General features: G+C 39.5%; 1 protein-coding gene across 2 annotated transcripts in view; it reads right to left on the bottom strand.

Moving 5' to 3' along the window:
- SORCS3 (sortilin related VPS10 domain containing receptor 3) overlaps positions 1–18,341 on the bottom strand; it is a 481,307-nt gene that overhangs the window by 51,536 nt on the left and 411,430 nt on the right. For both annotated transcript variants that reach the window (XM_036438956.2, XM_036438955.2), the window contains exon 14: positions 12,899–13,006. In XM_036438956.2, coding sequence (XP_036294849.1) covers positions 12,899–13,006 — 108 coding nt within the window. The remainder of the gene's footprint in view (positions 1–12,898; positions 13,007–18,341) is intronic.

Here is an 18,341-nt window from a genome sequence, read left to right as displayed (position 1 = left end):
GAAAGTACATATCTCATACATAAATAGAGATGACAGTCTGTAAACTGGTAGCCTGCCCTTTAGTGTCCCTGAAGAAATTTCTTCCAATCACAGGACAAAATAAATGAATTCTCTAAGCTATTTCTCACAATATTGATTTTTAGAAAAAAATCAATTAAAATTTATTATTTCTGGTTTTCTTTTTCTTTTTACCTTGCAGCCTAGGTTTTTTCATGAGATATTTTGGCTCTGCTGAACATTCATCTTCTTGTACTACCTAACAGTCTCTCTCTCTCTCTCTCTCTCTCTCTCTCTCTCTCTCTCTCTCTCTCTCTCTCTCTCTCTCTCTCTCTCTCTGTCTCTCTCCCTTTTAACTCACTGGTGATAGTGTGAACTTGGCCGCAGAGTATCATCCTAGATCCATGTGCTATTATTTAAATTTTAATATACATATTGTCTGGGCATGATAGCAAGAATGCTAGGTAAGGATATAGACAAATTTTCTACTCTTCATCTGCCACTAAATTAGCTAGCTGACCTTGAGCAAATCATTTGATCTTTCAAACTTCCTTAGCGAAAATAATTTTTAATCCTTGACATATATACTCAACAGATGGGATGCAGAAATAGTCTAGACAAAACACAGCCCTTTCAAGACAATTTTCAAGAGTTTATTTTCTTTCAATCGCTATGTCTACCTCCAGGTGTACAAGCTATCTATCTCCTGGTGACCCCATACAGAAAGGATTTATCTAGAATCATTCATCTTTGTCTCCACTGGATCTTCTTTCATATAACAGATGCTCAATAAATAGTTCTGGGTTGATTAATGGATGGGATTAATTTATTAAATCACTTACTTCTTCCAAAATTGGGGTAATAGCTTTATCTGACCCTATTTCTGGGCCAAAGAACACAGCCTAGCTATGTGTCCTTTGAGGTTAAGAAGGACAAAAACAATGTCAGGGAGAAACGAGCAGCATCTTCACTTTTCCTGGTTATCTTGGACTGTGCTAGGTTTTCCACAAACAACTGTGATTTGCTGGGACTCTAAATAATACAGCTTCCCTAGTCCACCATCCAGACCTCAGTTAGCCTTGTGGGGAGGGGAGTAATTAATTTAAGGGAGGAAGCTGGTTTGTAAAAATAAAAGATTTCATTAGAATTCCACACACACAGAAGGTTACCTACTCATTAATTAAATGATTTCAAAAGGGATCTTAGTATATAATTGCTATAATTTAGGTGGAAACAATGCCACACTAAATGTAATTATAGGAGTAGGCTCTGTAAAGATGTTTTTTTTCTCTTTACCAGAGAGCAATTCTGGGTCAGCTGATTCTCTTCTGCATAGTAATCTGGCTCTTTTTTCCATCTCTAATTATACCAACTTTTATCAAATAGGTATCAAAGCTGAGAGAAGTTTCAAGGAGACAGTGGTTGACCACATCTCTCAGAGAAAAAAAGGAGAGAATTCATTACTAGGAGAAATGTGAAAAAAAAGATAACACAGTGCCTAGACAGTACAACAGGAGGGTTTCCCTGCAGACTGACTTGTGTGGGGACATCTGAATGAGTTCAACTAGGATAATGTTGTATTGTGATGGACCTGCCTTAGGACCTATCTCTTCCTCTTATTGTCCTCCATGATGATGAAGTTTATATAAAAGCCTTCTAAATAAAGCTTTCTAACAGTGCTCAAATCCAAAATTATACTACTTTTTAATTGCTTGTTCTATTACTTTTGCTCTGAGTCCTTTTAAAAAATTCTTATGAAAAGTCTAGTTCTATAGACTTTAAAGGTTATCAGAGTAATTCCCTGAGATAATGCAAATCTTCCATTTTCTCCTTGTGTTTTGCTTATAGTTTTTTGTATCATGTAACCGCAACACTACAGGTTTTGAGGTAATTCTATCTTCTTGATTTATTCTTTTTAATTTTAATTTTTAAATGTTAACATCTCTGTTATGCCCTCCATGATCATTCTTCCTCCTCAGTTCTTTTCCTTCCTCCCTGACTCTACTGGATCAGATGAATTATCAGAATGACATAGATGCTGATGTATCCTGGTCCCTGGAGAAATGATCCTGCTCCCCACTCCCCACCCTCAGGGACAGCTTAGCTGTTCTCATTGAGCCCATATATATACTAGGATTATGGAGTCTAAGCTGGGCTTTCTTGGTGGCCAGCAAGCAGGAGGGCAAGCACAGACCTTCAATTTATGAATGAGGGAGAACCCCTGTTGAATTCATAAAGTGTCAGGGCAGAAAATGAATTCTCCCATTGGTCCAGATGTTACCTCCATATTGGCATGTAGATAAATGTGCCCTGATTCAAATGCTCTGCAATCACTTGGTCTGGCCACGTGCAATCTCCTCCATTGACACACTGGATTTATTTCTCATTCCTTTAAGTAAACAGTTAAATCTGCTTTGGATTCCGGTGAGTCACACACCATCTTCTACACCACCTCCATCCAGGACTCAGAGTTAGCCATTGCTAGGAAACGGCATGTCTCAACTCAATCCCTCAGCCTCAACTCCTTTCACGGGCTGCATGTCATTAATTTGAGAGCAAATTATTAGAAACCCAGAAAATAGTTCTGAAATGCCTTCAGATTTATGATGAAGTCATTCCGCAAAAGGTCACGGGCAACCTTGCTATAATTAAATATTTCATTAATTTTTAAAATACACAATACTTCTAAATGTAGCATAAATTAACCAGATGACCTTGAAGAAATTAGTTAGAGCACTGCTTCATCAGAAGCCACTACCTAGCAATCTTCTTAATTTTTATTCTTTGAGTGGGACCTGTGTCCAGGAATAGAAAATGGACACGTTCTTGGATTGGGTTCCAGTAGCCCGTTTATTTGTGGTGATTTAGTATTAATTCACTCAGAGCTCAGGGAGGGGTGATGGGTATGCAATACTCTCCGTTCCTTTAGGTGACAACCTCAAAAGTATGTAAGTGTGACCCACACAATCGCCCCCTAGGACACAGCCCCTCCATTTCAATAACTGGGCGATGCCTTTTTTTTTTTTTTTTCATGCGTACATTTTGATAAATGGTTTCTCTTTTCTCATGATAAAAACTGCATTCTCATAAAAATTTTGAAAACTTAAAAAATCTATACATGAGAAAATTGAAAACCCCTTGGAGGTAACCACTTATTAATATAATATTCTGTGATATTCCCTTCTATTCTTTCTCAGACAAGGCAAGCAACAATCTGAAGCTATAGCTGGCATTTGAATCTTTGGAACTTAGAGAAACTCTGAGGTTTATGGTAATATCTTCCCTGTTTGGCTCAGTGGACGGAGAGTCAGCCTGTGGACTGACAGGTCCTGGGTTCGATTTCAATCAAGGACATAAGCCTGGGTTGTTGGCTTTATTCCCAGTAGGGGCATGCAGAAAGAAGCTGATTAATGATTCTCTCTCATCTTTGCTGTTTCTATCTCTCTCTCCCTCTCCCTTCCTCTCTGAAGTCAATAAAAATATATTTTTTAAAAAGCCTTAGAATTGGGTTGTAGAGCAGATGCCATGCACACTCGAACTGAAATGAGCCTCATACAAAACTGATATTCCTCCTATAAGGTGAGGAAGAGGCTTTAAAACATAAATATCCCATCAACAGAGATCTTGTCCATGCCGGAGTCCTGCTCTCAGCACACTTAGGATCCTGCCTACCTTGTAGCACACACTCAATACATACTTTTGAATAAAGATAGAATAATGTTTTTGAGAGAAAGAACTTGAAACAGGTGGACCCCTGAGTCCTTTTTAAAAATATTTCTTTGAAAGCCCAGTTCTCTCAGAAAGGCTTCCCATGCTTTGTCTTGCCTCTTCCTTCCATAAGCCCTTCTTTCTGCTCCCATGGAAGAAGCTGCTGAGGACAGATGTTATTCAAAGGTTAGCCATCAGCGGCTAGCAGTTGTGGGTCTCCAGAAATCCAGGCCACAGCTACTGGTGTGCATCCATGCTGTCTGACTGTTTTCCCATTAGGGTGCAGAGGGGCTTAGTGGTAAAGGAGGTCAGCAGCTAGAGGGGAACTGCATTAAGCAAAAGTGAGACATGAGCTAGACCTTAATGGAAAGAGGCAGAGGATCAATAGCCAAGAATCCTGCAAGCAGAGCCTGTGCTAATTACATGATTCTATGATCGGTGAGATGGTGGAATGAGGCTGGGAGGAAAAGGCATCGGAGAAGAGGAGGAGAGGGGACTGAAGGGCATCGGAATTGAACAGAACAGAGAAAGAAAATTGACTTTAGAAAATTAAATAAATCATCCTATGCCCAAACAACTTGTATTCTTTTCTCCAAACTTAATAAGCTCTGCGAAAGGGTTTGAAAGCTTCAAGTCCATAACACAGAGTTAGCAACTGTGGTCTGTGAACCTGTGAGAGATGAGTTGGGTGATGAAGGAGACCCTAAGAGATAGAAACAAGAGGGCGAAATGGATATTCAGGATATTTAGGAGGGGAGGAAATCAATGAAAAAGCTGTGAGAGAGTAGCCACAGGAGGGACAGCTGGCTTCCTACGTCATTATATTGCTCAGTCTCCTACTTTGTGTTAAATCCTTAACAGAGCTAAACACATCAGAAAAGTGTAAAATGCATCTCTTTCCTTTAAAGAGTTTCATTTCAGTCCAATAGCATCACTCACTCAACATGTGTCTGCTGAGCATCCGTTATGCACAGCCTCACATTCAGTGCTGTGAGGGATGAGGGATTAAGACAGTTGTACTTGGTGAATCCTTACAGACTAAGACAGACCTCACACTCTAATTGCAAAGATGACTAATATGCAAAACAATTAGGAAACCCCAAAAGAAAGGTGGTAGTCCCATTCCCCATGGCCCAGCGATTCCACATGTAGGTATGTATGTAGCTCAGAGAACTTATATCCCTGGAGGTTCTTGTACAAAGATAGGACAATACCATTTGTGGTAATGCCAAACCATTGATAGGAGAATGGGGAATAAATTGTGCATATTTGTTTCATGACAGAATTCCATGTGGCATTGAAAATATCTGGACTAAATGGATAGACCCCAAGATCAATAACATTGAGTGACAGAAGCATGCAGGAGAATGATAGCATTTAGCTACATTATATTGTACATTTATAAAACACTCACAGCAATGTCGCATATATTTCTATGAATAAACAGATATGCATGAAATGTATCCACACATGTATTAGAAGAATATACATCAAATCCATGGCACCCATTGATTTATGTAGGATATAAGGTTAAAAGGTCTGAAAATGGGCAGTACCTAGAAGACCACCTCTACCTGGGATGCCTTGCTCATTTCTCCTATAAAAATCTGAAGCCCAAATGACAGCATGCTAATATTTATTCATTCTAGGTAGTTGGTACAAAGGTGCTTGTGACATTATTCTTTGTACTTAACTGATTTTTTAAAACCTTCAAGAGGAACTGTAAGAAACGCAATACAAATATAAAAGTGTGGATGTAGAATTTATATTAAGCATCACACATTCAAAATCTCACAGGAGCCAGGAGGACAACTTAAATGGACAGTGAGTGAGCTGAAGCAACAGGGGCCAATGCATGCACATCAGGTAAGAGATGGGGCAATAAACAGCACGTCTGATCCCAAGTGGGCAGCTCCCATGCAGCTCTAGCAGGCTGGTGGATGATGGGCATTTGTGTTCAACATTGCCAGATATTTCTGACTTTGCAAAGTTTGCTTCAATATAAAAAAAGCAAATTAAATATAGTTGTGAGCCAAACCCTGAAGCATAAGATAAGAATTCAATAAAAGTAAGTGAGGAGGAGCTGGACAAATAGTAGAGTGCTTCCTGAAAGAGGTGACCCTTGACCATGGGTCCTGCATCAGATATGAGAACACCTTCAAGCCATTCCAAATGATCTGCCTTTCCAATACCTCATACGAAGGTGCAAGGGGGGAAGTGGCTTATGGGTAGGGGAAGTTTGTAGAAATTGTCAAAAATGTCAATGATATTTGCAACATATTCACAATGGATGAAGCTCCAGGTGCGCTGTTGTTCAGCGTCTGCAAATTACAGCCCGTGGGACAAATCTGTCTGCTACCTGTGTTGAGTGGCCTCAAAGTGAACGATGGCTTTTGCATTTTAAATGTGGGGTGTATGGAGGATGGGAGGAATCGCATGAAGAACAATATTTCTCAACATGTGAAAGTGGTGAGTAATTTAAATTTCAGAGTCTATGAGTTAATGCCCACTCATTATGCATAGCCTATTGCAACTCTCACAGGACATTGCAGAATAAAGACCCTGTGGCCAGAAAAGTTAAAGGAGCCATAGCCCATTTCTTAGTCATCAGACGAGGGAGACTACAAACATGTCTGATATCCCTGGATGAAGACTATGGGACTTAATCCTCACACCCAGCTGAAGAAACATGAGCTCAGACAGAAGGTAAGTAAAGCACCTAAGTGACATGCATAGCTAAGTGGCAACCTGAATGCTTTTCCTGGAGCATCAACCTCCAAAACTCATGTCCTAAGCCACCGCTCAATCCCCACTCAGCAACCCATTGTTCAAAATAAGCTTTTTTCCCCCAGGTCACTGCCAGCCCCCAGTACCTCCCAGTGCCATCCAAAAGCTCCTATGAAGGCACACAGCTGGCTTCAGTGTTCCTTGGCACCAATGACAGTGGGCCTCTGAGTGGATGGCACGTCTGATGACACCCTGAGGGGTGTGAATCCAGCAGCCAAACCGAGAGGTAAGGACTTGGGAGTTCCACTGGATTTGCCGATTTCTGGACTCACTTACTTTGGGCAAAGACAAGTCAGGCTCTTCCAGCAAACAACAGAGTATGGGAAATCAGATCAATGGAAGCAGCCCTGGTTCATTTCCAATGACTTCATTGAATGCAGTTACTGGAGGTTAAACACTGCATTTAAGCTCAGGCCTGGGGCTCCACATTGTGCTAAGCTTGCCTTCAAAAGCATGTTCCCTGCTAAGCATGTGGCCACGGGTTCTTAGGCGGGAAGAAGGTTTTTGCTGTTTCTTTTTCCCCTTCAAACCTCTGCAGCTTTGGGGTTTGCATTATTTCCTAGGCAAAAGGCTCTCTCTCCCCCTTCACTTGGGTTACAGTTCTGCTGGTGGAACAATGGATCAGCAATATAAGCCAGTGAGACTGGATTTATGCAGGGAGTTAGCAAGGCAATCAGCCCTAGCCAGTCTGCCAAAAACATCCCTGGTGCTGCCCACATCACACTCTCCCTTGTGCAGACCAGGCAGCACCCACTGCTCACATTTGCTGATTTTGCTCCACCCCTCTCCCCCCGGAATGCCCCTCTCTTCTTCCTCCCCACATAGCCAAGAAGTCTCTGTACTGCTCTATCTTTAATCACTTCTTAGATATCCAATGACAACTACAATTTGGGCCATCCCTTACCATTTAATTGTCATCTCTAATTCGTTCACATTTGTCATCTCTATCCAAACGTTGGTTTGTATGGGTTGCTGTGACATTGTGTCTAACAGCACCACGAACACTCATTGGTACTTAGTGACTACTAACAGCTTGCCCCTCTCCCCACACATGGCCCTTAAGGGACTGATGACACCTTGGAGAATTCTAGCACCTTTTCTTAAATTTCACCTCCCAGCTGGAAGTTTGAAATGCATATCCCTTGTTCTCAGTTTGCCTCCTACAGAGCATGCCAGCTGAGCACTTCACTTCCCCGGGCCTTGGTGTTCTCATTAGCCCGATGCTGATCATCGGACCTACATGGCAGCTTGTGGGGAGATTTCAGTGACATCAGCTTTGACCAAAGGCAGGTGCTGAACAGACACAAGAGAGCTGCTGCTCGCTCCTGGGAAGCAGTGTGTCTGCCCTTTCTTCCAGGAAAGCTGTGCCACTCCTTTGGGGGATTTCTTGTTTTCTGGGAGGTGGCTAAGTTCCCCCCTGGCCTCTGTCAAAGATCAGCTAAATCACAGCCAGCTGCTTCCAACATTTCATATCAAGAAGGAATTTCAAATGTAGCTGTGAGCATGCCGGAAATCCGTTTCCCCATCTGACTCCACATCTGAGTCCAGCGACACAGAGCTTTCCTTCAAGTGCTAATCTGGGGGCAAACTTTTCAAGAAAGAGTGGACCAAAGAAGCTCTGGCTCTAATAGCCACAGGCATCTCATCAGCTGGAGGGTCCCCTGCTTACAATGGCAATAGGCCCTCTGGCTTGTCAATCAACCAGCCTTGTCCTTCATAGTAAGTAATAAGAATGGTCACATTTCACTGTGAATTAGGCCAGACTAGATGGTTTCTGTCAAGGTTACCAGGGAAATGTTGAAATAATAACATTTGAAAAGACAGCAAGGAAAGGAGCAATAAAAGTAAGCAAATCCCAAGCCTGCAAGCTGGGAACTGTTTCTCCCACAGATTCCCCTGCTGAGCCGCAGTGTTCAATTTCATCCCCCTGAGCAGGGGCCTTCGGGAGGACTGGAAGCTGGAGGAAATCAGAAATCATTCCCAGGAGGGTCCTCATTCTCTAGCCACCCTTTGTGTCACATGCCATACCACCCTGCTGCTTTCTCACCCCTGCACATACCTCTGCACACAGACACAGCCCGCTCAAATGGCTGCCCAGCCTCCAGCCCCCATAATTTGCAACTACTGGATTCTGATCACAGCCCTTTGGAATATCTAGAAATCCATTGGCGATGTCCTAGAATGCGAAAGCCATGGGCCAGAGAAGCCACAACACTCAAAACACTGGTAAAATTATTAAGGACCATATGTTGCACCAGTTAATTCATTCACTCATTTATTCATCCAATACCATTCAATACATATATACTGTTAAATCCTCAATGCTAGCACAAAACTGATAAACACATGGCACTCAATGAACAAGATACACAAAGATTCTTTCTCATGGGGACTTAAAGTCGTGTGTGTGTGTGTGTGTGTGTGTGTGTGTGTGTGTGTGTATGTCCGTGAATAGACATGTGTGTTTGTGGGTCTATAGTAAGGGTGGATGAAGGTGGAGAGGAACTAAACTAAATAAATAATGTTATTTTTCATAATATTAATTGTCTAAAATGTTATCAAGGTTTGGAAACCATATAGCATGGGGACCAGAACTCATCTGGTGGGTTAAGGGAAGGATTGTTAGGAAAAACATTCAGTGGATAGAGCATCGGCCTGCAGACTGAAAGGTCCTAGGTTTGATTCTGGTCAAGGGCATGTACCTTGGTTATGGGCACATCCCCAGTAGGGAGTGTGCAAGAGGCAGCTGATCAGTAACTCTCTCTCATCGATGTTTCTAACTCTCTATCCCTCTTTCTTCCTCTGTAAAAAAAAAAAAAAAAATCAATAAAATATATTTTTTAAAAAGTGGAAAGAATTGTATCTCCCTTTTTTATATCCCTCGAGAAACTAAAACATACTAGGGTCTTATTAAGTGTTTTTGAATAAATAAAGTGTGTATTAGCATTTTCCAGAGAAACATAATAAGTAGGATTTTGTGTGTGTGTGTGTGTGTGTGTGTGTGTGTGTGTGTGTGTGTGTGTAGTTTCAAGATCTTTAGGGTGGGTGGGCAAGCTAAACACCCAGGAGAGCAGTGGTGGAGTTCCAGTCTGCAAGCTGACATTCTTGAGACCCAGAAAGAGCAAGTGTTTCAGTTGGAGTCCAAAGGCAAGAATAAACCATGCTCCAGTGTGAAAGCACCAGGCAGGAGGAAGTCTCTTTTGCTCAATAAAGAACAGGATTTTGTTCTAGTCAAGCCTTCACCTGATTGGATGAAGCCCACCCACATAAGGGAGATCAATCTGCTTTACTTAGTTTATTCATTTACATGGCAATCTTATCTAAAACCACCTTCACAGAAACACCCAGAATAATGTTTTACCAAATGTTTAGGCATACCATGGCCCATTTAAGTTTACACATAAAAACCATCACAAACTGTTTAACATTTAAATGCTCCAAATGAAGTTAACAAGATACATTAGTAAAACCTTTTTTTTTCTTCTCCTTGACTACAGCTAAGCTATAGAGTCAGAGTTAGCACAGAAGGGAAAGAATATAGAAGCATAGCCTACATCAGTAATAGGTTTTGGTGAAATTGCAAGGTTAAGCATTTTATCCCCAAATGGTCTCCCTGTCCTCATAGTTCCTAAGAAATATATAAAAGTTTTTTGAACTCCTGCTTCCATTCTTATGATTGTCATTACACGAAGAAACAGCACTGGTCAACCCTACCTAGTGGGCCACTTGATTTTAAAATCCTTTTCAAATCTAGGAGAGAAGCAGAAATTGCCTCTTGACAACCCTTTAAGAGCTCACCCTCTGGCTATGTGAAGAGCCCTGGAAAAACTTGTGTCATTTTCACACTAGAAAAATGTTGAATTTAATAAAAAGTCAAAAACAGGGAGCCTGAATTATTTATACTTGGGTAGATGACTGCTGCCAAACTCATCTTCATTTCATGAAAAGACAAATTCTTTTCTGTCTTATAAGAAAATTATGCACTATTCTAGCTCCTTTCCTACTTACTAGCATTTAAAATATTGCAATAAGCAAGATAGAAGTGGGGACAGAAACTCAGCCACACTCTTATGGAGTTTTAGTGGGAGGAAAGGGAAATAGAAGAGCCATCTAGTCTTTTCATTAAATGGTTTGGCCCTGAGGTCAATTTCTCTCACATTCATGTGACCAGTTAAACTCTATCTGAATCTGAGGGAAAAATTATTAACATTAAAGGCTGGATGAACAGAGAGTTTAAACTGTGGCCTTAAATTTGTTAGAGAATGCCAGTTCATGTGGAAATTAGAATCTATGTGATATTGTTCAAAGTGATGTCCAAGAAGAGCATGCAATGAGTTCAATAGACCTGAAGAGAATGTAGGAAAAAGCACATTATGAAATGAGGAGAAGCCGAGAAGAAAGGAAGACCAGCATGTCTCCCTGGTACAGAAACAGGGAATGCATGTTTGTAGGACCTTGTACATCTTTGCTATCCAAAATGCTGGGACAATTAAGATTTGGATATGATAAGCAGTTACATCTGCCTTAATAAATTTAAGTGGGCTGCACAACCTTCCTGAATGTTATGTACCTTGCCTTACAGAATTTAGAGCTCAATACTTAAACTTTTTGATATCCATATCAAATAAAGTCCTAGAAAAGATGAAGGTTTCCTTTTTTTTTAATTTTGAAGGTTTCCTTTTTATATCTAGTGATTAAGTGAAGGATGGAAATAATTTGGAAGTATCAGCTCATGGTTAGAGATCCTTCTGAAAAAACATGGTGGTTTTTCCTAATATTCCATCCACTTCCTGGAATTCACATGAACAATTTCTAATCTCTTGGCAGAGTATTCTGGGTAACATGATATTTTTATATCACATTTATTTAATGTATAAACATGCAATATGCTAATTGATCACCACACCCTCACAAAGATGGTGGTGCCTACAGCCAATAAGGGGGGGGGTATGCTAATTGACTGTCATACACTCAAAGATGGTGGCACCAACAGCCACAAGATGGTGGTGCCCAGTGCCCTCAGCCCCACTGAGGTGGCAGGTGTGTGGCACAACTAGGCCCGTCCCCAGGTGGGCTGGGCCTCTCTGCGCCTGCCTCTGGAGTCCCCCAGTTCCGTCAGCCCCCACACCCCCAGGGCTGGCCCGAGGCACAAGCAAGCCTCTGATGGTAGTTGTCCAGCTTCCCATAGATGCGCGAGGCTCAGGTAACTGGACTAGCTGAGGCTTGTGCTGCTGGCAGTGGCAGCAGCAGAGGTATGATGGGGGCATTGCCTTCTCCTGATCACCATTTCACCTCCTGCCCCTGAGGTTCCCAGACTGTGAGAGGGGGCATGCTGGGCTAAGGGACACCCCCTTCAGTGCATGAATTTTCATGCACCAGCCCTCTAGAATATATATATATATAACCACTATACTAGTACATATATCTGTATATGTACTTTGTATTTTAGAAAAAAATTACATTATGTTACTGCCCTCAAATATCTAGAACTCAACTCATACTTAGGTTATATATTGTTTTTTATCCATCAAATAATGTAGCTTTAGACTCTAAGCATTAAGTATTCCTTATGGTTTATACAGATAAATTTGCATCCAATATTGTTAACTCTTAGTAAAGTGACTTGGCAGCTTAGTCATAGAGTCTGATTGTTATTATAGGAGTTCAGAAGGTTGTAACAGCTAGTGTAGCATCATCATAACTATTCTTCCATATCCCCTACATACATACATGCACACAAACACACACAGGCAGTCAACTTTTTAGGGATTTAAATTTGATATACTTTTAGAAAAAAATATTGTTATTATTTTCTTTAATATTCAGAAAGTAATTCATGGCTTTTTACAACTTTAAGATCTGTATCCTACCATCTATTCACATTATAAAGGAATATAGACAAATTTTGATGACAAATTAATCTAAAGTGGAACAAAAACAACTATAAGCATGAGTGTATATGAGTGAGTGTGTGAGTGTGAACGTGACAGACTTTAGGGGTTTCTCTTAAAATATTCCATGTTTTCAGTGTGTTGATTGTTTTGCTTCTTCTTGTCCCTGTCCCTAGTATCTTACTGGAATGTTTTGGATATAGAAACCGATGTAAAGACATAAGATTTCAGTTTCTTTGGGTTTTGGATGAAGGAAAAACTATTACAATATTATTTTAAATTCTGTTAGAAATCTTAACATTTCAATGAGTAACCTAGCTTCTCTCCTCTGGTTTGTTGATCAGATATATTTATGTACAAGCATAAATATTTCCATTTTCAAGATGAGAAAACATCAGCTCAGACATAGAAATGTTTTGGTAAAGGGTTCCCTGGGGAAAATCATGGCCTTGGTGGGTTAGAGTAGAACTCAGGCCTCTGGATTCCTTTACACCAAAAGCAAAAGAAGTACTCACGTCATGATCTGGGTTTCCACTCCAGCCTCCACCAGAGCCCCGTCGACAAAGAGAGGAACCGGAGTGAAGCCATACTTGTCCCAGGAGTGGCCCTCGTCAAAACTCACCCTGGGTCAGAAACAAGAACATGAAAGAGACAGCTGAAAATAAAATCACACTCTTCTGCAACAATTTTTCAGGTTATTAAATTCTCCCCAGCATCTCGCTGTCTGGAGGTTTGGATTATCAATAGGGAATAATCTTCAACATCTCTCCATATTATTATGAGATTTGATCGAAACTGCATTTCCTGGCCCCAGCAGAGACAACACCAGGGCTGCAGAGATATTTCAACATATTAGAATAAAAAACACAACCTAATCAAGGGAGCTTAGTGCATGGAGTGTCACCTTTCAAACACTCAGAATGGAACCCGAGGTTCAATTTACTGCACAATCAATTCAGCCCTTGGAGTTTTTGATACAGATAAATTGAGTAGTGCCGAATATACCCAAATAGGTGGGAGAGGGTTGTGTCTTTCAGGTCATACCTTAAAAAAAGCAATTTCCTATTTGTTCAGAATGGATGCTAGGATCATTTCCCCTCCCTGATGCCATTTTAAGGATGGATGAATATTGAGTATCTGAGATGTTCTGGGCAGCATTGTCCCATCTTTCCTTCAAAGGTAAGAGGAGGATCTGGCCTTTGTGGATACCACGTCAGAAACTCTTTAAGGAATGCTGCTAAGGACTTAAGCAATTCTGAGTACTTGTTTCCTTCCCTTTATTTAATTATCAAGTACCTGCCTATCCTGACTTAACCAGAGGACATAGTCCAAAGATCATCTCCTCTGGAAAGCTTTTCCTGACACCCTTCATTCTCTGTGATCCTTTAAAAACATAATAATTTATTGATGTTTAGATAGAGAGGAAGGGAGAGGGAGAAAGAGAAACACTGATGTGAGAGGGTAACATCAACTGGCTTCCCCCTGCATGCCCCCTATTATGGATCCAGTCCTTAACACTGGCATGTTTCTTGAATGGGAATTCAACCAGCAAACTTCTGGTGCACAGGATGACACCCAACCAGCTGAGCCCCACCATCCAGGGCTTGGCCAGGTTAGTTTTTAATTGTTCTCTGACTCCACAACACAGGATTCTCTCAGTTCAAATATAGAGACTATTTTCCTATGAGATTCATACCTTCTTCTATCGTAGCCCTGATTGATGGCTTCTTCACTTATATTGAATCTCTCTTTCAACATTATAATCTTGGAAGTTCAGAGAGTACATACATGCCATTTTCACAAATGACCCCTTAACTCCAGCTACGTATCTTTATTATACTGCCTCTTTCCTAATATTACATATATATTATCAAAAAATTATGTCTGACTTCCACAATGAACCAAGACATTTTTGAGGTCAAAAACCATGCCACTCATTTTTGCATTTCTAGTACTTAAAAAAAAAAAAAAAAAAAAAAGGCCACGTGATACTATATAAATGTTAAATGAGTACATGAATTTTAAAAAAGTAATGATTGAGAGCACTCAAGCACTTTTCTAATCCACCCAAGCATTTTTTCAAGCATTTAATTATACTGGCATCAGTGAATTGCATGTGTGAGTCTTCCCATTGCTGGTCAACCTACTCAGTCTGATCTCTATTTATTTACTTCTTTGATTCTCTCAGCCTTTCCATCTCTTTCTCTGCCCCACTGTCTTATCATCTCTTCCCCAATATATTTATTAAAAAGAATTAGAAGGTCAATCTCTTGATCCATTAGAATAATTAGCCTTTCAGACAATTGTGTAATTATGGTGTACCTACGTCTATATCCAGAAACAAAAACTAGACAGTTGTTCATAAAAGTTTTATGGATTCCTAATTTATCAGTGTATGCCTTGATGTTAAAAAAAAAACTTTCTAATATGAATAATTTCTAATGCTTGACTAATTATTAAAAACAAAGCGAAACTCCTAAAGAAACTTTCAAAAATACAACATCAAAAACTTTAATCTCTTGAGTATCAGAAATTTGGCTGACTTGCCACTTGTGACAGAGATTCGTTTTTGTGATTTGGAGTTTTTAAATGGTCTGAAGTAACTATATTGAATAGTATCCCCATGAGATGCACCTTTTCCTCCTCAGTTCAATAGCTCATTAATGGCCAGGACAAAGGAATTAGGAATTTCTTATTAGGTCCCCAGGTGAAATTGGTAGGATTGCCAATACTCAGAGAAGCAGGAGGAAAGTTATAATTGGCCTCTAAGTAGTGGCAAGACAGGACTATCAAATCCAAATAAAATGAAATTCATTTATCAAATATTTCTTGATACCTAATGTGGCAGCTCTGGCAGTGCCCTCTGTTCTGGGGATAGAGCAGTGAGCAAGAAAGGGGGGCCCTAGTTTTAGTAGAACTTAAAATTCTAGTTTGAGAAAACAAACAATATGCAGATAAATGGATACAAAAATATGAGTTAGAGAAAAGTGTCATGAAGATAATTAAAATAGAGTGATGTGATGGAGCTTGATGGAATAGCTACTTTGTATTGGAAATTTAAGAAAGTCCTCTCTGAGGGGGTGACATTTAAACAGAGATCTGAATGATAATAAGGAACTAGCTGTGCAAAGATCAAGGTGAGAGTCATTCCTGAGGGAATATCTAATGTGAAATGAAGTTGCTGTGTGGGAGGAACTGTAAAATTATCAGTGATTGTAGATGAATGGTAAAGGAAACTAGCAGAAGGGCAATGGAGTGAAAAAAATATATATAGGGCTGGGCCAGACTAGAAGGTCCTTTTTGCCAGTTGAAATGGGAAAAATATGATTTGATTTAAACTTTAAAATATAACATTCTGTGTGTGTGTGTGTGGGGGGGGGGGGGGATCTGTCAGGCCAAAGTGGTTCAGGCCAAGTGGATGTAAGAAGATAAATTGGGAGGAGGTTTGGCAATAGCCAGAGACCAAGTCAGAGGAGAGGTTTGGACAAAGGTTATAACAGTAGAGATAGAATGAGATGGAAAGACGTAGGATATTTTAGAGGTGAAATAAATAGGATTTGGTGATAGAATGTATATGATTCCCTGTGCAGAAGAAAGAAATAAGGGACAAGGTGAATTTGGAGGGTGAAGCAACTGAGATGGGGAAATGGAAAGAAAAAGAGAAGCAAAACTTTTTTTTGTTTGTTTGTTTCTGTTTGGTCAACATCAGGATTTAAATGTTTTTTGGGGGCTTCCAAGTTGTGACCCTGTCAAGGAGGCCTTTGGATGGATGGATCCACATTTCTGGGGAGTGATCAAAGTTGGAAATGTAGATTTAGAAGTTGCTTATAAGAAAGACCAAATTAAAGCATGATTCTTACTTTTATTTTTTTTAAAAGCCCATAGTTGGAGAAAGGAAAATAGTAACTAATGAATAAACTCAAGCTAAACAAACTAGGGTCATTGTCATTTTCAAAGTAAATATTTCCCATAAATGTCACTATAGTGAGAGGTAATCAAGCCACTGAGTCTAGCAAGTGTTCATAGACAGACAGCATGTATAATAAAATAAATGATTCTCCTACCAGATCCTAAATACTATGTTCAGTTTCAATCACTGTAGAAAACTGAATGAAAATCAATGTGATTAAAGGTAAAAAGCAGGTTGTTCTAGAAACAGGTTGTATGACTTGAAGATAGCTTACGGAAGAGAATAATAGAACTAAATAAATTACAATTGCCTTATAATATTTTAGTAGAAATCTTCCAAATAAACAAAAATAATCATATCTGTTGACTACTGAAAATGCATAATGTTTCTGAATAAAACCTGAAAAAATGTAGTTAAATGCATAAAAATATTAAGTAAAAATACATATGGTATAAGGGAGAAAAGATTTCCATTCTCATAATTCTTCTAAATATCAGAGTCAAATATTTGTATACAAGAATATAAGCTCTCTAAAATTTTGTTTTGTTCATTGGTATATCCCAACCTTTACATTGATGATGTATAAATGTTATATGTTCAATGAATATGTGAGGAATAAATGAAAAATGTATATGTCTTGAACTGCATATCTGATTATTCTCCAGAACTTGTAAAATCTGGACAAAAAAAAATCTCTTGAGGTCCTTTCCAACTGTGGTCCTTTCCTCAAGTCTAATAATCACATGCAATTCTGGAGCAAACATTCTGCATAGATCTGTCCAGCAGAACAAGGACTGGTGGAGAGAAGTTACAAGTAGGCTCATTATCACTCAGCACAAAAACAATCTTTCATGAGATGGGAACTCTTTGTCTTGAGCATTTCATGTTGGTCAGCACCGGGGCATTCTGGTGAAGCAGACAGCCCCTCTTAAATGTCACAGAGATATTTGCAAGGCTGGGTTTGTGAAACTAGACTACATGTCTTCTAAGACCATTCTATGACTTTATGATAAAGAGATAACTTCCACTGAAACAGAACAGAATCTTCCAGGAACAACCAGAGCCCTCCCCAGAAGTGTCTAGCACAGAAATAGAGTTATAATGGTCATTGCAAATCAATGTCCTCCCTTCCATGAGGTATATTGTTCTATTTTATTTTATTTTATTTTATTTTATTTTATTTTATTTTATTTTATTTTATTTTATTTTATTTTATTTTATTTTATTTTATTTTATTTTATTTTATTGTAATGCATGAGGTGCTGGCATTTTAGCCACTGGGAAGGTCTTCAGAATAGCAGATGCCTTTCCCTTCACAAAGACACATATTCGGTGAAACTATTGTTTTCCTGTGAATGTTTCTCTGAACAAAAAGCTGGTGCTCACAACCATTTATAGAAGAACAAAGGAACAAAAAGGGTCAGGTGATGTTTCACTTTCAGGTTCCAAGAACAACCCATTGAAAGGAGACACTGACAGCTTGTCAGAGCTGAAGGAACTATGGGATCCCCATCTACCTGCGGATTAGTAGTTCTGTCTATTGTGAGTTTTCATTAGAGCACTGAAGCCATGGGACTCCATTGTTCACTTCGCTCTAATGCTTCTAACATACAAAGGCAATGTTGGATGGAAGGCTAACTTGAAAAACCACTTAGGTTTTGAATGTACATCCAAATGTACCTGGTCACAAATAGATGGGTTCATTTGTATGCTGCTTTATCTTCATGCATATCTAGCTCCCTATCATTTCAATTTATGAGAAACAGCATGCCTTGTTATCTTAGCTAAAGTTTCTCCCATTTTTCAATTATGACACCAATTTTCTCTAAAAGGCAATGTAGCTATTATTAAATTTGAGAGCCATAATACCTTTGTGTGAGTGTGGATAGGCTGGTGTCTTTTTCCTATGCAAATATATATACAGCTGTATATAAAATGACATCAATCTGAGACATACAATAGAAAATAACAATAAACTAATTACTTAACCTTTCTTCCACTAAAAGGGAGCTATGTGTTTATCTTTAAGGTTGTGACTTAATTAGGAA

Source organism: Pipistrellus kuhlii, unplaced genomic scaffold, assembly GCF_014108245.1.
Source record: "Pipistrellus kuhlii isolate mPipKuh1 unplaced genomic scaffold, mPipKuh1.p scaffold_m20_p_15, whole genome shotgun sequence".
Lineage (NCBI taxonomy): Eukaryota > Metazoa > Chordata > Mammalia > Chiroptera > Vespertilionidae > Pipistrellus > Pipistrellus kuhlii.
Note: the sequence above shows the minus strand (reverse complement) of the source record. Positions and strands in the feature narration are given on the sequence as shown.